A 23,849-nucleotide genomic window follows, 5' to 3' on the forward strand; every position below is an offset into this window, starting at 1 on the left:
GAGATAATTTCTTTCAAAATGGCCGCCGTTAGCAGATTTGTTTATAACTGAAGTTTAGGGCTTTGCTGTTTTATTCCTGGATGATTTAACAAAGAAAAGATACGTCTTGAAATTTTGATCTCATCTCTAAGTTATGATGCGTACAAACGATCAAAGAAGATGGAACAAACGCAAGTATAACCGGCTTCGTGTGTCTTCCCACAGCTGATAATAATTTTTCACCTTGGTATGCCAGTTTCCTCAGCTATGGACGGACCTCCCTCGTTCGCTGAGGACGGAGGTATTTATTTAACTTAATAACTTTCCTCCATTGCTCATATGTGACTGCAATCGTTGTTGTAGAATTATGTATGACAGACGAGTTTACACATCAAACGAAAATTTAATCATATGGCCAAACATATTTTTGTATACACGTACTGTTAGACTTTATATGTAAGCTTACATGTATGAAACAACTTCGGATAACTACGTGCACGTATAATTGTTTACCAGAGATAACTGCAGGTTTCTTACAACCTCGATCATACAGTTAAATGATTTTCCTAAGGTCTGCATGGGTGTTGATACAAGACTGAAACGTAACCCATACAGGTAGCAAAAATTGGTCAATTCAAATTACATTATTTTATAGCTGCTGCAGTTATCTCAAACTATGAAGTGCAGTTTAACTTAGCTTTGATTAGCAACTGTATATTTTAGTCATGACTACAGACAAGTCCCAAACTGTACATTCGTACATTGTGTATGTATCTCCTATAGATGGAAGGCCATTTAGTGAGATTTATGCACGTCAGTTGATCTCCAAGATAAGTAGAGAGGAACTTGAAGATAAATATCTGAGACTCCAGGAAGATAACCAGGTACCTTTGATGAAATTGCACTTTGTTTTTTTTTTTTGTTGTTTGTTTGTTTTTTTGTTGTTGTTTTTGTTTCTTTTTTTTGTCAAAGATCTTTAAAAATCTTTTGATGAGGGTCTTTCAGGATCTTTCTTTATCGTAGTTGAGGGCAATTGAGGATCTACGAAGATCCTCAAGGCAAAGACCCTTAAAAGTGCTAGAACCTTGAAACTGGTGCCAAGATCTTAGAGGATCTTGTCAAGATCTTGAAGATCTTTAAGGACTCTTAAAGACTCTTAAAGTTGCTATAAGGTTTTTTCCTCCAAGGTGTTTAGAACCTGTAATATGACTTGTCTTTGATCAAAGCACTGAGATACATAATTATTAAAATTTAGCATTTCTTTATTTGATAGGAGTTGAAGAAATATGCAAGGAAGCAGGAGGAAAAAATCAAAAAGTATCTTGCAATGTGTATTTGAATTTACTTTTTACTCTTATTAAGTTAATGAAATTTTCAAGGTGATCAACAACTGATTTCTCCTTGTACAGTACATTCTCAAACCTTGAGCCTCTAAACCTGTTTCTAGATTCTTTTCCCCTCCTTCAAAAAATTTTGACTTTTAAAAACTCCATACCTCCTCTCTTGCAGAAGATATGGTATTAGAAGTAAATTCTTTCTTCATGTACTGACAATGTGAATAACTTACTTATAATTTGTCTTCACTTATCATAAGGATGGCAACCAAACTGCTTCGATTGGTCCATGACAAGAAAAAAGAAGCTGCAGAAGGAGGTACATATACATGTAGATCTTTGATTAAAAACAAACTGTAATGCAGTACAATCTACAATGTATTTTCTGTGATCTTTTTTAATTCACATGTTATCATAAAATATAAAAAGAGGGACTTGAAAATTTAATTTAAAGTAATATTTTATCAGAATTTTTGTTTACATGCAAGTACAGTGCAGCTCAGATATATCCGAACCAAAATATACGTGTAATTCGCGTCAGCCCAATACGCGTATACGCGTATGTATATACGCACATACGCGTATGCATATACGCACATACGCGTATACAGTATATACGCGTATGCCTGATTAGTGTGTATGAGCTAACCTATTGTTTTTTCTTTTCTTAGCAGGTCATTGTTGTTTTCAATGGCTTGACAGCTTGCCACAGAGCGAGAGAGAGTTTCCTTTATTTTGAATACGCGTATACAGTATACGCGCGTATGCCTTCAGACTAGACTGACTTATTAGCAAAATGTTAGTTGAAACTAACATTTTGCAATTGGGCACTTGACAGAAAATTAACTGACTGAATATAATTAAAAGAGAGAGTATTTTGCCGTTAAATCAAAACTTTACCCTTTTTTTGTCCAATAGAACCGGGGATACACGCTTCAACAATCCCATCTTCATGGAACAAACACAACTGAAAGATAACTTTTTCGACACAAAGTAAACACGGTCCAAGCAAGCGCGCGACTTGGAAACGTGTGCAGAAACACACAACTTTTCCTTGAAGAAAATTAAAAATAACAAAATGTGAGCGGCGCACCGTAGAAACTTCAATAAATAATTCTTTCGTCGGGGAAAGAGTATTTTACCATTTGAATGAACGGTTTGTGTCAGGTATAACCGGAGATATCATTTACTCGACAAGGTTTTCAGAACGCTTCAAACAATAAACATTCTCGCAAGCGACTTGCCGACGCATGCCGAAACACAGAACTTTACCTCCAAGAAAAAATAACCAAACATGAGCGACGCGCCAGTGAAACTTTGATAAACAATTATTTGGCTAAAGAAAGAGCATTTTATCGTTTGAATGAACGGTTTGTGTCAAATATAACCGGAGATATCATTTTTTCGACAAGGTCTTCGGAACGCTTCACGCGGTAAACATCTCGCAAGCGACTTGCCGACGCGTGCGTAAACACAGAAATTTTACTTGAAGAAAAAAATAATTAAACGTGAGCAGCGCGCCATAGAAGCTTTGACAAACAATTATTTGGCTAAAGAAAGAGCATTTTACCGTTTGAATGAACGATTTGTGTCAAATAAAACCGGAGATATCATTTTTTCAACGAAGTTCTTCAGAACGGTTCAGACAATAAACACGTCCCAAACAACTTGCCGACGCGTGCCGCAACACAGAACTTTTCCTTGTAGAAAAAATAACTAAACGTGAGCGGCGCGCCATAGAAACTTTGATAAACAAGGAAAGAGCATTTTACCGTTTGAATCAACGATTTGTGTCAAATAAAACCGGAGATATCATTTTTTCAACGAAGATCTTCAGAACGGTTCAGACAATAAACACTTCCCAAACGATGTCCTTTGTTTGACCAACAATGCTTCACATAAAGAAACTTATGGGAATGCATAACAAAGAGGCATATACGCGCGTATATACGCGCATATGTGCGCGTATATACGCGTATATGTGCGCGTATTAACATACGTGTATACGCAAAATACGCGCGTATAATACGCGTATGTGTAGTTCGCATATATCTGAGCTGCACTGTACCAGAACCAATCTCTTAGCCTCCTCCATATGTTTACTTTAGCAACATAAAAACACCAAGAGAAAAACTAGGGGAGGGGTGTGTTGTGGGGAAAGTGAGAGACCCCTCCTCTGCTTTTTGTCTCGCCACTAATTTCTCTCCACTAATCACATATCAAAGTTACATGTACACATTACTACTGTATAAACTGTGTCGTGTCCTTTCTAAACTTCATCTGGCTGTCAGTATGTTCACTTGGTTTTTGACACTATGCATAGGGTAACTGGTCAAATTTGAGTAATGTACAATGTAGACCATTGTAAATTTTCTGGTTCAGTAAATGTAAAAAGTCAGGCTAGGACAAAACCTGGAATTTACAGCTTGCATTTAGGATGACTGATGGTTAACTTGGTGTGGAAACTATTCCACACAGTCTGGACAGATGTCATCACACCCTTACAAATCAAAACTTGTTTTTCTCAATTTTTTTCAGTTTTTGCTGTGAAAGATGTGGATACAAAGGAGAAGATAGCTGATCTAGAAAGTAAAATTGTAGAACTAGAAAAACAGAATGCTGGATTAAAAAACAAGGTGAGTAAATGACTGTATCAATTAATAAAATATAGTAATATTGTGAACATGCTGTTATTGATTGCTGTTATTAAGTAACTTAATTGTGACAACCAAAGGAACTAGAACAATTAACATATTTGTTTTAATTTATTAATTTGTGCTGTATGTGTGCACATACATTATAAATTTATATAGTAAGAGAATTGGTGTGATTGGTCAGAATCATTGTAGTTTAGGTAACATTCCAAGAATTTGACTGGTAACATTTTAACATCTCAATCTCAGCTCACAGTTGCTAAGCAACAGCTTCAAACTCAAGGGAAGCGTGCAACACCGTATGACCATGTTAAACCTCGAGTTCACACAGTAAGTAAAAATCAAGGCTCCATGTGATTTCTAGAATGTAGCTTTAATTAATTAATGAAAAACTGTATGATTGCTGCTTTTATTAGTTTTTTTTTTTCTTTCTTAGTTTTCCCCTGTCATGATCTTATTTTTTAGGGTATCCATGCCAGAACCCCGTCTGGAAACCGCCTCAAAAAGGATTTGAGAGTTCAGGGCCATGACATCAAGTTAGTGAATCCTGCAGTCAAAATTAATATGTCAAGAAATTCTGAAATCTGTTTCATACAGTGCAGCTCAGATATATCCGAACCAAAATATACGCGTAATGCGCGTCAGCCCAATACGCGTATACGCGTATGTATATAGGCACATACGCATATACAGCATATACGCGTATGCCTGATTAGTATGTATGAGCTAACCTATTGTTTCTTCTTTTCTTATCAGTGATCGAAAGTGATCGAAATATGATAGCTTTTACTGATCGGCATGACGTTTTAACAATATGCAAATTTCGCTTGGAAGCCATTTTCATTCTCAAGAAATATAATGTCCTTTGTTTGACTAACAATGCTTCACATAAAGAAACTTGTGGGAATGCATAACAAAGAGACATATACGCGCATATATACGCGTATATGTGCGCGTATTGACATACACGTATACGCAAAATACGCTCGTATGATACGCGTATGCGTAGTTTGCTTATATCTGAGCTGCACTGTATATATTATGTGATCAGCAATATATTATTATTTTAAATATAATAACAAGATATTGAGAAACATTTTTTAATTAATAGTCTTACCTTTATAACATAATTTGTAGTGTGCGAATTTTATAAAATTTTTAAAGTTCAAATGCGCATGGCGCATGGCAGCAATTGGATGACAATAAAAGAGAAAAGATTAACAATGTTTGGGTTTCAAACATTCACTAAGTTCAGTAGAGTGAATTTTAAAAAAAATTGACTTACTGTAGAATGTTCCTTGATTATCACTGATAATGGATTCTCTGGAAAAAAAAAAGCACTACATGTACATTGGAAAGGTTATATGGAAACAGAGGTATTGTCTTTTCTTTTTCTCTTGCTTACTTTGATTACCTCTGTAGACAGAAACAGCCTTTTTGCAAAAAGTAGAAAGAAATAAAACCTGTATCCCCTGAGTGTTTGATTAAATAACTGTAATCTATCTGATTTTGTGTTATTAAAAAATTATAATATTATATAAGCACAGCGTTAATGTTAACTTTTTTATGTTCAGACCTGGATCATCAAGAGTTCCACCTCCCATGTTACCTCAACCAAGGTGAAGAATTTGAATCTGAGTTTGTCTGCCTTAGCTCAAAAACATCTAGTATGAGATTTTTTAAATATATCCCATGCATAGTGTACTGTTACATGCACATGTAAATTATCATCAGTTGTTTACAAGTTTTAATTAATAGCTGTTCCATAAATTCCTGTCATGTGATGTTTATTTGCTATCAATGTAAATTACAGTACTAGATTTTCAGTTTGTGTGCGGTTATCCCTTTAAAATAATTATTATTAGTACCGGTAATATCCTTTTTGCAGTTTAAGATACCACACTCAGGATGTACGTACTTTTTTTACCACTTCCTGAATGTGTTACTCCTTAGGCTGTGATATGAGCTTCAAAGGGTTAATACTCTGAAATAATGTTATTTAGTAGTAACTAAGTTGAGTTCATTACTACTTGCATATACATATTACTGTACACCAGTTATTTGTCTGAAGATCTAGTGTGAGGTGCAATATGCTGATTATTATTTATACAAAGTCATATAAATTTAATGGATAATTTTCATTTTGCAGTGTTTGCTTTCAATTGCTACAAGATAGCAGAAATATTATCAAAATGATAGCTCTAAATTTCTATTTTAACTTACATGTAAGGTGATTGATCCACTGTGTTTTGATTTCAAGATATGGACATAGTCTTCTTGAGGAGGCCAGGCTTGAAAAGAGGGAGCTGTAAGTCAGATTAATTTCATTCTACTGTTAGTAGTTATTTTCCTCCATCACTAGACAAGTATTAATAATAATATTAAGAACAGTACAAGGTGTATCTTGGTTTTGTTTTTTGTTTTGCTTTGTTTTGTTTTGTTTTTTTCGTTGCATTGTCAGTAATGTTAAGTATTAGTGCTTGTTAATTTCAAGGGAAGAGCTTATTTCTCAACTTCAAGATCAAATTCAGTTGCTGGATGAGGATGGAGCTCAACTAAGGGAACAGGTACAGTAAAAAGCATTTAGGATCTCAACAAAATTATCCTTAGTTCCCTCTTTTGCTTTTTTTACTTAACAGACCAATGCAATTTAAAAAGAATCTCTAATAACCTTGTATGGGGTGCATGTAACTTTTAGACTAACACAAGTTATCTTTTGAAGTAGGCTTGACTACATACCTGTACATTACTGAATGGGTTTGTACAATCTCCATGTTGTTAAGGGTCCTGTCTTTTGTGCAAGGGCAGTGTTCATCTTTTTGGTTATTTATTGTTAGCTACAATGTTTTGTAGTTGAGGCAAAACCAACTTCACTATGAGGATGAGATCATGAGGTTGAAAGAACAGTTATCAGATGCAAAAAGGTTTGTTTGTACAATACTGAGTGCATGTGGTTAAAACACAAATGGTGAAATGATGAAATAAATAGTAATAAATAGTAAATAGCCCTCAGGTTAACCTACATTTATATCACTGACTCAACAATGGTAAGCTCACAATAATTTTAAGGGTTTTAAACCCTTACAGACACACATATCCCACATTGACTTCTACCCATAGTGCTATTTTGTCATTTCACCATTCCATGTGTTAAACATGCCCAACACTACTCACTAATAACAGTCTGTAAGATTTGTCTTGGGGGAGGAGTTTATTGAAATAGATGTATTTTTATGTTGTTTAACTGTATCTCAAAGAGACTGGGAGTAAATTGCCCCCCCTTTTCCTTCATACATGAGATGATAGTTTGTTTTTTGTTTTTTTTTTGTTTTGTTTTTTTTTCTCAGTGCATGAGCACGCAGGATTCTCTGAATCCTGTGCACAGTCTTCATGGTTCTGGGAGCCACTGAAAATTTCTAACCTTTCCCACTCACACAGCAATTCTGCCAGGGTTGATCTTTCAAAGATGGCTTTGGTGACACTTTAAAGTTTCACCTAAAAGTACATGTAAATAACTTGCAATATCACAGGTACAGCTGTAGTCCCCAAAATTTTCATTGGTAAAGTAGCATAGCCAGCATTTTCTTTGCAGCCTTTGGAAGAGTAACCTGTCTATATTTGAAAACCTGAAACCTGGACCTCAAGAGTTTTTTTTTTTTTTTTGGTTGCTTGTCTGTGTTTGTTTGTTTGTTTGTCTGTTCAAATGTTTGCTGGTATTGAACACTGTCCTTTTGTTTAGATCAAATATTCAGGAAAATGTGGACTTGATTAAACTTCAGAGAGAAATGAAAGAAAAAGCAACAAAGTTTGAAGCTCTGCAAGTCAAATATCTAAATCTAGAAGAGGTAAGGTATGATATTTTGATCTCAGAGCCAGGCAAGGTCATTTACATGCATATGTGTGAGGGCTGCTCCACAAACAAGTAAAAGCAGAAGCTACATGCACCTGTAGATTTTTGTGGGAATAACCTTGCTCTTATTTTCAAAATGTCACAGACTATGCTCAAGGTTGGGAAGAAGGCGCTTGTTCTAAATGACTGTTTTCATTTCTGAATTAGCATTGTGCTTTTATTCCTGTTTTTAGAATCTTGCCAAAGTCAAAGCAAGCCACACCCAAGTTCTTGAGGATATGGAGAAACTTAATGAGGAACTAAAACAGGTAATTTAAGTCAGAACTAAGTCATTGCTTACTGTAATGTACAGTGTACAGTGCAGTAACTCTTCCCAGCTGTGCATAAGGGTACAAGAACAAGATTGAGGACAAGGGTGATTTTTCAAGCCTGGTGTTAATGGTTCTGATTGTCATGATGTAGACCTGTCTCGTAGTGATAGTAACAACAACAACAACAACAACTTTATTTATACTTATTCAGCTAGAAATTAAATGGTCAGTAACAGGGTATGGTAAGAACTCTGGAGGGGTTTTTTCAAGTGCTTGGCATGAGGCAAATTGATGAGCTGTAAGGATGATTTTGCCCACCTGGTTTGACCATATACACAAAGAGAAGAGTTTTTCTTATTAAGAAGTTCAGTTCAAAAAATTTTGCTCGCCTGTGAAAACCAGTTGCTCTCCTGCTGAAAACATTAATGAATCCCTTGACTCGAACCAGAACTTAATATATGTGACTATTGTACTTATACCCTGTCTCATCAGACTCGTACCCCAGTCTGAAAGTTGCTAGTGTCAAATAGGGTGGCAATAAGATTGGTGCTGTTGGATAAACACATACTTCTACGGGTAGCACTATGCAATGGATAAATTACTATCCAGTGTTAACAAAACAAACCTCACTATCCAGTGAATGTTGATTTACCTTGTGAATAGCACTATCTTGAATTATCCATCCGGTAACTAACTTAGCCCAGAGTTCATTTCCAAGCCAGCATCATGTGCAGGCTTGTTTTCTTGTTGGTTCTCTCCTTCATTGATCTTTGAGCTTCTTTCTGGATATCTATAGTTTTTCCCCCGTCGCAAATTCAAACACCAGTTCCGAACAATTACTGTACATGTGCATTGAAATGTTTTTTATTGATATGCAGGTATTTTTTGATCCACACAGGAACAGACAAAGAATTTTGTGTTGAAAAATGATCTGAAGAGTGGAGGAATAGCATCAAAATCTTTATCAGAGGTACGCACATTGTCAGATTGCTCTTTTTCCACAATCTAAGGTTTCTAAAATCTTTCATTACTAAGATGTATTTAACTACATTCACAAGGCTTTTGGCGAATGCCCGCAAAATATGCCGGTAAATCCTGAAAGTGAGTTAGACATCTATACAGTACATGTACAAGACTTCTCTCTGAATGTTGTTTAAAAATATTTACGCCAGATGATACTTACAGGTACAGCAAAATAGTTAATACAAGTAATTTTTAAACAGTTCGAAAACTACATTCAAATGATAAAGCTCACCTTATTTTCTCCGTGTAAAATGCCTCTGCAGCAACTTCAAATGATAGGAGATCTGAAAGCTGAGAATGCAATCTTGAAGGAAGCAAATGAAAACTTAGTGAACAGGTGAGAGAAATACTCCAGTGTGTAAAATTCGCGATCATGTCCTGAATTATGAATTTTGAAGTTGCGCATTACGATTTATGCTTATTTTTTTTCGTTGTTACTTCCAGCGCGTTTGACGCAGAAAGAGAGAGGCAGCATAGAGCAAAGTACAGGCAAATGGAGGTAACTACACGTGAATAACGACACGCCTTTTTGCCGTCTTAGTTTTCGTCAAACAAAATTAATTTTAATAATCTAACCTCCAGTGTTGGAAAATCATTTTCACCCAGATTTTAATAGAGATTTAGCATGTTTGGCTATGAGCCGTTTACACCTGTACATGTACTTCAGCTGTCATGGTGTTACGGGCTCAAGTGAGTGTCAGTGAATTGCTGTAGAAGGTGTTAATCCGTAAGGAAAAAGTTTATTTGTCTAGTACCTTTAGTTACAAATTTTTTAAACTTAACTTAGATTTAAACGTCAGTGTCCTCGAATTTTGTGGCGTACCTATTTTCACCATCCTCGCTTTATGTTTGCCATTCTTCGAGTTAGTTCGAGGTCGGATGACCCGTGGCTACAAAAGCCCCATTTAGTACTTGCAAGTGTGATCGTTAATACTCTTGAATTGTTTTAGGTGGAGATGGAACAGTTAAGAGCCACTTTACATTCAGACTTACAAGAGAAAAATGACATTCTTGACAAATTAACTAGCGAAAGAGGTAAATCGAGCATTTTTCTATAAGGACCAACGTTTATCGCCTACCATCACACATGCCAAACAAACAGTCGCACGCGAATACAACTACACTTGCCCAGCCCTCCCCTCCCACCCCACCTAGAATGTTAAAACTAGTAACTGCAATTTCCCCAGAGTTTCAACATTGTGTTGGGTGGGGGAGAGGGGGACAGCAACGCAGTCTTAAAAGGATAGCAGTGCTTTTTCAAACTTCAGTTGTAAAACAAATTCTAATTCGTGGCATTACGTCAATGTCCCAAGGAATTTTGTCCACCATTATAGATCGTGTTATTTCTTCTTATCTGTGTCTTCTACATTGTTGACAGAGTCCGCTGAAAAGCTTCAGACAGAGCTTCGTGAACTGAGGGTGCAACATTATACCTTGAAAGAACAACACGATGACTTGAAAGAGAAGATGAAATTTTTCACTAAGGTAATTTGTAGGCCACTATAATCTGCCAGAATAATTAATCTCAGAATGCATCATAAAATAGCTAGCACAGGAAACATTGTCGTCAGTGTGTAATTTCTGTCTTAAGTTTGTCATTACGCCGAAGCAAAGATCCCTTTATTGTGACTGTTCTTATTATGTGTGCCAGTTTGTATTTTTACAATTTCGTTTTTCCAAAGAAGGGGGAAATACTGTTTGCTTTACTTACTTGAAGCAGTGACTGTCTCGCTCATTTTGTGAACTTTCCAGGAGAGCGCGGTAGATTTTCAGGAAATCGAAGAGGCCCTCGTCTTGATCAAAGTAAGTCATCAGTGAAATCTTTATTACCAGTACATTCTTCATTTTCTATCCGATTTTATCTGCTACAAATGCAGGGTGACTCTATCGTAATAGTAACTGACTAATCAAAAGTTCGGGTTTTGTTTAATTGTTCTGTTTTCTCCTCTACAGCATAGAAAAGAAAAAGGCAGTCAGGACCTTGATTTCTTAGAAAAGGTTGATGACGAAATGAACAAAGGTGAGTCTTGTATTAAGCAGCCGTATGCATGCACATGTTTAATGCGAATGTTACTTTTTCTACTTTTTGCCGAAAGCCGTATTGTATGACGGCAGCCAAAAGTCCAATCTCTATATATTAAAATTCTAACTTAGCTGCGAGGCTTGGGGGATAAAAGCAAAAGAGATCGCATCGAGGTTGAGGGATGAAGAAGTACTTGTAATTGTTTACGTTTTTACTTTTCGTTTCGTTTCGTTTTGTTTGGCCAATTCTCGAAACCAAGTTAGAATTTAAGTATATTGAAACTGGCCTTTTCACAGAACACTCCATACTTGAATCACACTAATGAAGTCAGGTTTGAGTCAAGTTTCATTTTCGTCATTTCCTTTTACACTTACAAGGTGGCTAACAAGTTGTTTTGTTGTAGATCTAAAGCGACAAGTGCAAGAACTGCAGGCGTCACATGCCGATACCATCAACGAACTGGAGAAAACGAGAAACATGTTAATAATTCAACACAAAATTAACAAAGATTACCAGACAGAGGTAAACCGAGAACAGTATTGGTAATATTACGAATGATTTGTTGCTAGGCAGTGTACCTCACTTCCAAGATTTAGTTGGCCTGCAAAAACAGCGACAGAAAAATAAACAGGTGCTCAAGTTTATTGAGAGGTGATACAGCACATGCAGGGTTGGAAAAAAATGGGGCCGGTTTGCGATTCCCCGCTAGTGCGTTTACCAAACGGAAATTCCCTCGACTACAAAGTGGGGAAATTCACCCGACTACAAAGTGGGGAATTCACTCGACTACAAAGTGGGGAAATTCACTCGACTACAAAGTGGGGATCGTTTTGTACGCGTAATTCAATGACGAGGAAAAACAGAGCGAAGATTACTGTGTTTACCTTAATTTGTATAGGACCACATCCAACTACGAACTGAAAGCACTGAAAAGTGTTCGTATTCTGGTAGTATTCTGTTCACAAGAATGACAGAAAGTTTGCAGCTTTAATCCGAATGCTCAAACTTCTCTCTTGATTGAAGGTTGAACGAGTAACCAAGAAGATGAGTGAAGATAAAAAGGAGTATGATCTGAAGATGCAAGAGTATGCACAGCTGCTGGATATCAGAGCTGATAGAATACGAGTTAGTATTACAATCAATCATTCCTTGACCAATTTAGTTGTTGTTGTTTGTTTGTTTTCTGTTCATTTCATTGACGTAACAATTTACGATCACGGCGGTTCGGTGGGTACGAATTTTTTACCATTTTTATTTGTTTTCTCAATGCCTCTGAAGCGTTGCAACTTATATCTGTATACTGTCACCACATTTCTTTTCAAAAATTGTGATATTTACCAGATTTTTTCCCTACTAATTCAGTAAAGATTTTCATTTTTTGACAGTGGGTATTCATTACATTGAATGTAAGAGAGGACTAGAGAAGACTTAGAGAACTCCGACCTTCTCAATTCATTCACAATTTTCTGTGGTTTTATATGTTATGCATTGTGGCAACTATTTTACCTAATTGTTAAAAGCTGCTTTTCTTAATTTAGGCATCGTTCTCTTTTCCTTTGTACAGAAACTTGAAAGTCAAATGCGTGACGTAGCTTACGGAACCAAACAATACAAAACTGCTCCATCAGAGGTGATACAGTTAAGAATCCTTGCAGCTCACGAAATTCACTTCTGATGTTTGTTGTTTTTATGGTGTTATGTGGCCTTAGACCTTTTAAAACTTAACTCTGTCAATCTTATTTTATCACCAGGAGTCTGAGTTTGAAGAAATGGATAGTACGGTTGAGTTGGAACGAGGACAAAATATATTTGAAATTCACATCGATAAGGTATGATTTTTTTTATGTAAAGACGTACATGTATACATGTTGTACATGCAAAGTAGAGCGCTTTTCGACGGAGTAACGTAACACAAAAATCAAAGTGATCACTTTAGTCAATCACAAAGGACACAGACAATCCAATGAACCAATCAAAGCTCAGAGTATATTACATGTAGCTGACGCGAAACCCGGGAAAACGTGTGCGGGCACGTCACGATTGGTTTTGGGTTTACTTCTTCAGGATTGGATTAAAAAGTGGCGCAAGTTTTTTAAGCCAGTCGTATGGCGTAGTAATGCAAAACCAATCCGCCGTAGGAAAAAAGATGGCGATTGGTACATTTACCCATAATTCTTAGCGCAAGGAAGCTTAAACAACGCTCATGAAAACGTACAGGAACGTTGTAAAACCTTCAAACCCAGCGTGCACAATGTCGATAGCACATGGACATGTACTGCAAAAATATGGCTTTCCTTTCACTTTACGGGCTGTATTAGGCTCGCATGGTATTGTGGTAAAATGTACAGCCGCCACCTTTTTTCCTACGGAGGATTACTTTTCGACACTCAAGTGAAAACCGCTCTAAGGTAGAGTTACTTTAACACGTCATTGTTCAGTTTTGCTTATCATCCAGTTAGCCTGATATTATTTTGCGTAACAAATAGTCCTACTTTCGTCAGGTCATCTTTTCTCAGGAGTCCGTAAAAGAGTTTGAGGATGATGAGCCAGTTACCTTCGTAACGTACGAGTTCTTTGAACACGAGCTTCAAACCACGCCTGTTGTCAAGGGAACCAGGTAGAACTGCCCTCGTTAACGCCTTCTCTAAGGGCTACCATTTTATAAATCAAAAATGTTTCCAGGTAGGATCATTTGGTTGTTGATTTGTTTAACATACAACTAAGCTTTACTTCATCTTCTTTTTTAGGCCGGAGTTCAATTTTACTTCGCAGTATCTTGTCAGAGTGGACGATTTCTTCCTGCATTACTTGCAAAAGGTGAGAAACTTATTTTATACGCTACTTTGCTTTTGTGTTTGCTTGCCGCATTAATTTTGCAAAATTTGTTCACCGCCGGTTCTCTAACCAAACACAGCGAAGAGATTTTCTTCTCTAACGCGGTTTCCCACGCTTTTGTCCGGGTACTTGTTTTTCCCCCGCTCGCCTTCATTTACTTGCCTTCCCGCGTTTGCCACTGGTCACGTGTTGCATGCGCTCTCCATGACCGCTCACGTGTTTTGAGTTCAGATTGCTTTATGGCCGCGTAGATGGGTTTTGATGATTATCAGTGAAGTATTGTTTTTGTAACAGGAATCCACGTTGATAGAGATCCATCGCGCATTTGGTACTGACTACAGGACTGTAGCAGCTTGTCAACTGAAGTTCAGAGATCTTCTTGAGAAACCTCATGGTAGAGTTCACAGCACTGCTAAGTTTATAGGTGAGAGTTTTTGTTCTTAGTACAATTTCTTCACTTTGTAGGACCTGTATCACGGTCGGCGCTTGTTGATACATTCAACCTTTGCTTGAACTCTTCCAAAATCTTAGCCATCTTTGAAGTTTTATGGACTGATTGCGCCTGAGCGAGCGTGTTTATTTTTTTTTCATGGCGGTGGCAAACATGTTTGACAACAGAGGGCTCTGTGTTCTGTGTTTTATCCATGTCTTTTCTGCACTATGTATTAATAGGCTCTAGGCCACCGTGTCAAGGCGTCAAATTTGCCACCATGGAGTACTGGGTCAGACTGAGAGTTCCCATGGACCAAGCAATCAGATTATACAGGGTCAGTATGTTTGTAGTGAGTAATGGTCTTGTAGTTTTATGCCTATCACGGTTTTGCGGAGGTTTTGCGGAGGCAGCCAGACTTGAAATCCAGAGGTCGCAGGTTCAAGTCCCGTTCTGAAGTTGTATATGCTTCTCGGTAGACCAAAGTTCAGCTCCTCGGTCATGCTTGTAAATAGCCAACTGGTGTGCCTCCCGTCAGTTGAGATTTTTAAGCGTATTATGTTTTCCTAACGTATTTGTTTCTTTCAGTTTAAGTGGCATGCCTGTGAACTAGCTTGTAGCCTCTTGCAGGTGTTCAGTTTGTTGGTCGCAGCGCAGAACAACAAACTGAGCGCCTGGAGAAGGCTAACTAGCTCGGAGTATCTGAGCGCATTGACCACTATAAACAATAACATTTGAACTTTGATTTTTGCAAGCTGACAGTACTTTCTGTTCTGTTTCAGGAGCGTACCAAGGCGCTTGGCTACATGAACTCCGGAGCGTACAAAGCGCTTGAAGACGCTGGTCACGTTCCAGAAAAACCACCATCTGACGTGAACGAACTTGACGTCCATATCATTAGATGTAGTGGGGTTAAACCAAGGAGACAAGGTAATAGTAGCGTGAAGGAATGAAATTACTTTCAATCACTTTCGTCTGCGGAAAATCAGTTTTGCGTTAGACAGGGCTGCCACAGGTCGGGAAATGGTCAGGGAAAAGTCAGGGAATTTTATTTTGAGTCAGGAAAAATTTATATTTTGGGGGAAAAGTCAGCGAAAATTGAAATAATTTATTACGGCTGATTTAATGAACGAGTGGAAGAAGAATCCGCTTCTTGACCCGCTTCTTGCATTTCTTTGGTCAGGGAAATTTTATTTTTCTCAGGGAAAAGTCAGGGAATTTTGAAAAGAGATGTTTGTGGCAACCGTGTTAGCCGAGTGATCGAGCAACGACAAAGAGAAAATGCTCGAAACTTCAGATTCTCAAATTCACTACGGCTCTTATTAACTTGAACTTGGTAACCGACAGGTTTTGCAGTGCACTGGCGAGAGAAGTGTCTCCATTGCTCTGGTCAAGCATGTGAAATTATCAAAGAACAAAGCTAATCACCGGGGGCGTAGCTAGGCGGGGAGGTCCTGGGGTGCTTGTGACCCCCCCCCCCCCCCCTGTTGTAAGCGATAGGGGCGATCGGGTTAGGGTTACAGCGGAAAGTCCGGAAACAGGGGCGTAGCTAGGGGGTTTCTGGGGTGCCCGTGACCCCCCTTTTGTAAGCAACAGGTGGCGAAAACGACATGACAATCTGGTGAGTACACTCACTTTGACACAGTGTGACCCCCTTTTGAAAAATCCTGGTTACGCCCCTGGTCACTGCTGAAAAAAGTCACTCAGAAAGGCGAGCACTCGAACATATAGTCTCGCAAAGAGTTGACTTCTTGAGTGACGCCATTGATTTGTGCTGTGGTTATTTTGCAGGTATTCAGCCCAGTCCATACGCGGTATACCGTTTCTTTGACTTCGCTGATCATGACACAGACATCTTGCAGAGTACAAACACCCCAGAGTTTAATGACATCAAGACATTTCCTGTGCCCATGACACCTGAACTGGATACATACCTCAGGGCCGCGGTAATACGGCTTTAGTAGAACGGTTTCATTGTTGTATTTTCTTTGCTTTTGCTCAGGTTAATCACCTACCTGCAAAACGAGTCACAAACATAACTTGGCTGTAGGCGAATTTTCCCGCGCTTTTGTGACTGTTTTGTTAGTGCGCACGCTGAGGTGATTGGTTCAGGAAACTCGTGCAGCATGCTCTGACAAAACACGTGAGAAACCAAACACAAACCTGGCTTTCATGTAGGTGCGTTTTCGCGCGCTTCTGTGTCTGTTTTATTCGCTAGGTGATTGGTTTAGGAAACTGTACTCGTTTAGTTTGCTCTGACCAATCAAGTGAGAAACCCGAACGACGACAACCGTTTGATAGACAGATACAGTTTGACACAGGCTCCATCTACTGTCAGCGCGCTGTGGCTAAATTCACCATCCTTTGCATTGAGGCGTTACGTGATAATTACTCTTGCAGGATCCAAGGAGCTTAAAACTCCTCTGCACCTCAATGGTGACTCAGATTGCCTTTGAAATTTCCTCGATTTTAGTCTTAAGTTTTAGCCCGTAGTCTATATAACACTTATTACAGGTACCTAAAAATTTACAGGTATACATTGTCAGGCAGACTGGCGATGAGAACAAAGATACACTATCGTGATGTACTGCCAAGTTCTCACACTAACTTTGAAAGAAATGTATGGCTACCGTAAGGAGAGTTCATACTTCAATCTGAAAAGGCTTAGGCGTCATTATTTACAATTTCAGGCGCTGGAGATCTATGTGTTTGACGATGCTGATCCAGAGCCTGCAGTTTACCTGGGACTCGCTAAAGTGCCTTTGATAACGCTTGCTAATGACAAGACTATCAAGGGGACCTTCGAACTTAGGCGGGTAGGCGAGAAAATTTCATTGTAGAAGCAAGCATTTAGGGCTGAGACTGTAGAGAACAAAGTTTACAATTCGTTTCTTGCTGTCTCTGTACCTCCAATCAACTTTATAGATTTCGAGCGAGCTCTTTACTTATAGAATAATAACCTTGAATTGAAAAACTTTCCACGCCATTTTTTTTCCTGTCATAAAACAAATTTTTATTGCAATCGCAATGCCGGTGGAAACCGCTAGTTGACAACATCCCGCTAGTATAGTAAGAGAAGCAAATTCCACCATAAATTAAGTCATTTTTGTATTATGCAAATTATTTTTAAATATAAGCAAAACTCAGATTAATTGATTGCTTATGGAACTGGAAAAACGCCAAAGAAGCAAGGAACAGCAACAGTCAAGAAGTTACTCATTCAATCCTTTTCGTGCCCTTGGGCACTGAAGGACATATAGTCAAGAACCAAGGAAGATTAATGTGGATAACATGAACGAACGAACTTGAAAAGGAAACCTGAAATTAATTCAAATTTTGTATTCTTCTTTGTTAAATTTTCAGGCCTCGGGAGGCGTCAATGGAACAATTGATGTTTATTTGAAATGGAGATACACCTATCTTCCGGCTAGTGCCAAGCCTCGCGCGGCACCTCAGGTATGCACTTCTTCTTCTACTGTAGATTGCCCTCGTCGCTACCTCCAGCCATTCTACAAACTCTGTCGAAAGAGAAAGAAAAATAACATCATCCCTCAAAACGGCTTGACTGGTAAAGCCAGCCGTGAACAACTCGTTGCTCAAAAGCTGGGGAAGCACTTGCGTGATGGCATATCTCCATCACTACATCACCAGATAAGGTGGTTGGTACATATATGGGTATATATGGGATTGTGACCAAGCCTGTGATCAAGACAGCTCAATATTTTGCGAGTTTATAGACGAAGAACCAGTGTAGCTCCATAAGCAGGCAAACAGAGGATATGGCCGCACAGCCTTGACCAGTAAAGGATTTATCACGTGGCATAAATAATACAGTTTTTCTTGCGAGACACAGCGAGCAATCCAGAGTGCCCAAAATAATCTCATCTCATCCCTTGGATAACCTATCACTGTGCGGGATTTGGTTCATTCGTCCATAGGTTAAGATCGTTTTTGCGTATCTTTCAGCGAGTAATGCAAGTACCTGACGAGAGAGAGTCATTTAACTCCGACAGTGAACCTGAAGTCAAATCTGCCGTCAAATCATCAAACAAGAGAGATAAGCCCCCATCACCTGTTGACTCCTCGACTCCGAAACAGGAACAGCGAGAAGAAAAAATTGCCAGGCGTGAGTCTGCTCATCTGGCGCAGATTAAACGCAAACCATCAGACCTTTTAGAAAAGGTTGAACCAGATGAGCGGAAAAAGTAAGTTACATGCTCCCCAACAAAATGGGAATGAGACAATTGCAAATCGCAGAAAGTGAATCGACAAGTTTTAAAACGCTCTGTGTGTCGGCACCATGGAAAAAATTAATAAAAAGTATCACCGGCATAACAAGACATGCAATGCCTGCTCAGCCAATGAGAGTTCATTTTCACCGATAGCATTTATGTTAAGTGTAAAAGTTATCTTAAAATATTTTACGGGTTTATTTCACCTTCACTTGCTTTGAAAATTGATTGAAATCGTTTTATTCGCCGTCTGAAAAAAATAGAGAAAAGCCTCTGGAGTCCATGTCAGTGGACGAGTTGGTAAAGGCAACAGCAAAGAAACCCCAGCCTGCCCCGCGCACCCGGAAACTTGAACCCGAGAAGCCTGTGGAGGAGATGTCCATTGACGAGATGTTCAAGGCCGCCGAGGAGCCAGCGGAGGAGCCTGGGGGCGAGGTGAAGTCCACTAGAGAAATCGTTGAGACAGAGACATCTGAAGATGAACAGGTAGGCTGGATGTAGGGGTTCAACGCGTTTATTGTTGAATTCTGGGGAGATTGTCCGTAAGCTACGTCGGAGTAGCTTGTTCTACTAGTTATAGCTGCCCTGGATAGCTTAGTTCGTAGGGGGTGGGGGTAGGAGTCAGATTGTGAAGCAGGTGGTAGCGTCTTCAAATAATCGAGGACAAAGGCATTGCCCGTAAGATGACATCTTCAATTTAGTTACAGGGTTGCCACAGGTCAGGAGATGGTCAAGGCAAAACACTTCAATGTCAGGGAAAAGTCGGGGAATTTTATTTTGAGTCAGGGAAAATTGATATTTTGAAGAAGAGTCAGGGAAAATTGAAATAATTTAATACGGCTGATTTAATACCATTGAATGTTGGAAGAAACATTTAGGGTCACTGTGATCTCAACGATATTTTTCCTTAATTGATAAGGAAAAATTTCTTGAAAATTATCACTCTTAATGAACGAGTGGAAGAAGAAGCCGCTACTAGACCTGATATTTTGTATTTCTTTGATCAGGGAAATTTTATTTTTCTCAGGGAAAAGTCAGGGAGTTTTTAAAAGGGATGTCTGTGGCAGCCATGTAGTAAAGAACTGATGGCAGCCTTCAAGTAGAAATGGCGTTTTAAAAGATCCACTGCGCTTGGTGATTCGGCACCCTGAGGGAGGTGCAAGGTTCTTCACTTACAATTTGTTTTCTTTTTAAGGATGACGAGGCCCTTGTGGCTGAAGAAATGAGGCGGACAACTGAAGCAGAAGGCAGCGAGGACACCATGTTTGAGGAGCCAGCGTCAGGTACTGATCAGCAGACTTCGTTAATTCGTGAATTACCTCGTGTAAACTTCCTGAATTGTAACGTATGATTTTGCTCACTAGACCTCGACTCGACGCTCGGCGAGGAGGTGGACATACCCCTCCCCTCAGCGGAGTCCAAGGAAGAAGTGGACGACGAAGAAGAACCGGCAGAGGAAGTGGAAGAGGAGATAGATGAAGAGGAAGAGGAAGAAGAGGAGGAGAATAAAAGAGAAGAAGAAAAAGGCGACGGTGCTGGTGAAAGCGGAGCTGAGACAAGCGAGAGTGAAGCTGTGATGGTTTCCCCGAGACATTCTCGTGCCAAATCTGCCGTTCAGGTAAAACTGGAATTCTCAACGAAAATGGCTATATAATTTCATGACTGTAAACAATTACTTTAGGGTGGTTTTTTTATGAAATAGCACTTAATCAGCTAAGTTAACCGCTGTCCATTATTGGAATTCAATTACAGTTGTCCATTATTTTACCAGTAGACGACTACCAGCGAACCTTGAAAAAGGAAACAAACAAAATGGGTCAAAATCACAACCAGCAGACGTGATCTTTTGAACCCGATGAATTAAGCTTCTGTTTTCTAAGAGGTCCGCTATGGTGATTGCCGCCAGCCGGCGAAACACGGAACCGTTTTTTTAGCAGGGTTTTTCGCGTTTGGTTGGACCCCGTTAATTCGAACTCGGTTATTTCTAATTGCCGGTTATTTCGATCTCAAAGCCATTCCCCTTGGATTTACCCTTCAGTCATATACTATTGGCTATTTCGAACTATTTTTCGTTTCCCCCGAGTGTTCGAAACAGCGGGGCTCAACAGTAATTCAACTGAAGCTTGGTAATATAACATTTCGATTTTTTTCATTTTAGATAGCCTGTGAGAGTTATTGTTATCGTTATTGCTGTTAAGGTTGTTGCTGTTTTCATTATACAAAACGTTTGTCCGATTTTGGTTTTGCAGGTTGCTTCGACAGTGGTTATTCAAGTCACAAGTCTCACTCTCCATCCAGAAGCGTCAATATTAGATGATCCAAACGTGAAACAAGTGTTTGTTGCTTACAAGTTTCTGGACTGTGATCCAGCTGATTTGGAAACACCTATCTCTTTACCAAAACCTGCCCCTTACAGGCCTATATCATTTAACTTTAAGAAAGGTAAGGTTAAGCTGCAAAATACCTTGTCCCGCACCCTTGTAGTCATACAAAAACAATGTGCAAGAATTTGTTTACTTTCGTCGTCAGCCATTGTATAGGAAGCACATCGAACTATTGCATCAATTTGTAAGACTTAAATTGGCTTTTGTAAGCAACAGTCACCCTTAAGGTAGATGTCTGTAAGATTGTCTTAAAAGGGGGGGGGGGGTAACAGCAGCCTGTCTGTCATTCTAATGTTTTGCCCTTTTTTTCAGTTTTTCATGTGGATGCAGAGAACAACCAAGTAAAAAGAAATTACTTGATTTACATGTTGTCCAACGATCCTAAGTAAGATATTCTGATTTACCTGCTTTTGATTAATTTATATCTCTCTGGCTGCCCACCCGCCTGCCTGCCTCCCAGCCTGCATATCTGTCTGTCTGCCTGTCTGTCTGTCTGTCTGTCTGTCTGTCTACCTGCCTGCCTGCCTGCCTGCCTGCCTGCCCACCTACCTTCCACTCTATCTGCTTGTTTTGTTTGTTTGTTTTGCTTTTTGTTTGTTCGTTTGTCTGTTTGACACATCTGCTTGGTTTGTTGGCTACTTACTTGGCCTTGAAGTGCATGTCACATGGCACCAACGCTTTGTTTCAAACTTGCTAATCGAACTTTTATCATTGAATTACTGTATTCATGTGATGCACGTATTTAGCCGACTATGATCGTCCAAACTAACTACTGTATTCGTTTGTAGACTCGTGTTCACTGTTGTCAGTGATCCACCCGAGGATGAAGGCGACTGTGTTGATGTGGCTTATGCCTCAGTGGATTTCGTACAGGTTGGTACCTTACTTATGCCCGCCCGGCTTAACGAAAACGAGTTGCTTGGCCAGAAACTCTCATGACTCGATCGACAGCCGTTGTTCGGGAAAGGAGCATGCTCTTCCGACCCGAAAGAGTTTCGGAAATCGAGCCTACGTCAGTTTTCGTGTACTTCGTTTACTCTCGCCAATTCTCTTCGCTCTCGGCGTTTCTCAATTTCCCTGCGCTCTCAGAGACTGGGCAGTTCTCGTGCTCTTTCGGCGACTCTCATCAATTTTCGTGCGCTCTCGGAGACTGTCGTCAATTGTCATGCGCTTTGGCAATTCTCGTGTGTTGTCGTCGACTCGTGGATTCTCGTACGCTCTCGGTGACTCTCGTGCGCTCTTGGTGGCTCTCATCAATTCTCGTGTGTTTTCGTTGCCTTCGTCGTCTTGGTTTGGGTAAACGTCCTGGTACTCTCTTGAGACAACAGTTCTGTGCTTACCTGCTCCTCGCGGTCACTTAATCCGTCCTCTCACAGATTCCCTTTTCTCTTTTGTCATCTCCAGGGTCGTGCCAGTATGAGGCAAACGGAGGCACTTGCCTTTTCGTTTTTGTTGTTGTTGTTGTTTGTTGTTTGTTGTTGTTGTTGTTGCTGTTGTTGTTGTTGTTGTTGTTGTTGTTGTTGTTGTTGTTGTTGTTGTTGTTGTTGTTGTTGAAGGGGAAAAGTAAAACACAGCTAAATACCAAGGAAAAGTAATTCAACCATGTACATTGCCACAGTCATAATATTTTTCTGGTTATGGCCCTGATCTCTGTTTCTGTTATGGAACGTGTCTAGCAAGACTTTGAAGTTTTTTACCGGACCGTTTTGAAATCTTTTACTTGTCGGTAGATATTGAATGAAAGGGAGGACTTCATCGACAAAGACATTGAACGTAAGTATTAGAGATCAATGACTTGAATCACTGTCATCTATTGTTGGTCTCAATCCTGCACGGGTATATTTGCAAATTTTCCTCTCGAAACTCGATGAGCACCGTAAAAAAACTAGATGCAAATATTAATACGGAAACCCAGCTCCGCCCCTCGCGACTATTTAACAATTATTAAAAACTGGATCATTGGATAAAGCAATTCAAGAGATTTCACTGGCTTACCCATCATAGGTTATGAGCCATTATACCATGCTCTGCCAAAATGGGTGTTTTTATCCAACGCTCGCTCCTGGAATAATAAAATAATTAGATTATGAGCTCGAGGTTTCTATCGCGTGAAAGTTCAAGAGGACCCATAATCCGCTTGTTTTAGTATGAATCTACCAGTCGTACATTCTCTTCACAGACTACAGCAGAATAGATAGTGAGTATATCGCAGCCAATAAGAGGACGGCATTCGTGATAGAACGCTAGCAGATAAATTTACACTCAATGTCTTTCGTAGCATATCTATTACGTGGGCAAGATATGAATTTTGAACGCAGTATTTTATTAAACAAACCGAGACAAAAAAGGCCAGTTCACAAATGGACAATAGCATCCTAATTTTGTGTCTTCACCGCAGTGTACGACATCGAGAGTAACTCTGAGATTGGAACACTGACGGTCACTGTGGAAGCGTTACAGGCACTTTTGGGCTTGTATAACGACGAATAGCACCACTGAACTGTCTCCAAGTAAAGTAAACCCACGCTTAGAGGTAACGAAAACTTGAATTGAGCTTTCCCCACTGAGCCGCGAAAGATCAAGTGTTGTGCATGTATGAAGACGTCACAAGACGGGACATTTCAGAGTAGTTCAGCCCTCTGTGAAATAGGATTTTGTTGTTGTTGTTGTTATTGTTGACAAAAACGCGTCGTAAGCAAACATTTTATAAAGTACTGTAAAAATTGTAAAGTTTGTAAATAAATTAAGAGCTCTAGGCTCTTAGTTACCGAATGTAAATGTTTATTGCAATAAA

General features: G+C 39.2%; 1 protein-coding gene across 1 annotated transcript; it reads left to right on the plus strand.

Moving 5' to 3' along the window:
- Positions 1-42: 42 nt before the first annotated feature.
- LOC145465148 (protein fantom-like) lies at positions 43-23,815 on the plus strand. The gene is made up of 41 exons (XM_081448920.1): positions 43-280; positions 763-863; positions 1,253-1,296; positions 1,574-1,632; positions 3,852-3,949; positions 4,217-4,297; positions 4,433-4,503; positions 5,542-5,586; positions 6,228-6,275; positions 6,462-6,534; positions 6,821-6,891; positions 7,707-7,812; positions 8,051-8,125; positions 9,027-9,098; positions 9,415-9,488; positions 9,596-9,650; positions 10,102-10,186; positions 10,530-10,636; positions 10,904-10,954; positions 11,105-11,171; positions 11,578-11,696; positions 12,198-12,299; positions 12,739-12,804; positions 12,926-13,003; positions 13,676-13,791; positions 13,922-13,991; positions 14,304-14,433; positions 14,682-14,776; positions 15,222-15,369; positions 16,231-16,385; positions 17,130-17,255; positions 17,803-17,895; positions 18,406-18,644; positions 18,935-19,157; positions 19,867-19,954; positions 20,036-20,289; positions 20,921-21,113; positions 21,368-21,440; positions 21,844-21,928; positions 22,786-22,828; positions 23,454-23,815. Exons 1-41 carry the CDS (start codon positions 229-231, stop codon positions 23,543-23,545), a joined length of 4,023 nt encoding a protein of 1,340 aa, XP_081305046.1. The 5' UTR covers positions 43-228; the 3' UTR covers positions 23,546-23,815.
- The last annotated feature ends 34 nt before the right edge of the window (positions 23,816-23,849 follow it).

Source organism: Orbicella franksi, chromosome 13, assembly GCF_964199315.1.
Source record: "Orbicella franksi chromosome 13, jaOrbFran1.1, whole genome shotgun sequence".
NCBI lineage: Eukaryota > Metazoa > Cnidaria > Anthozoa > Scleractinia > Merulinidae > Orbicella > Orbicella franksi.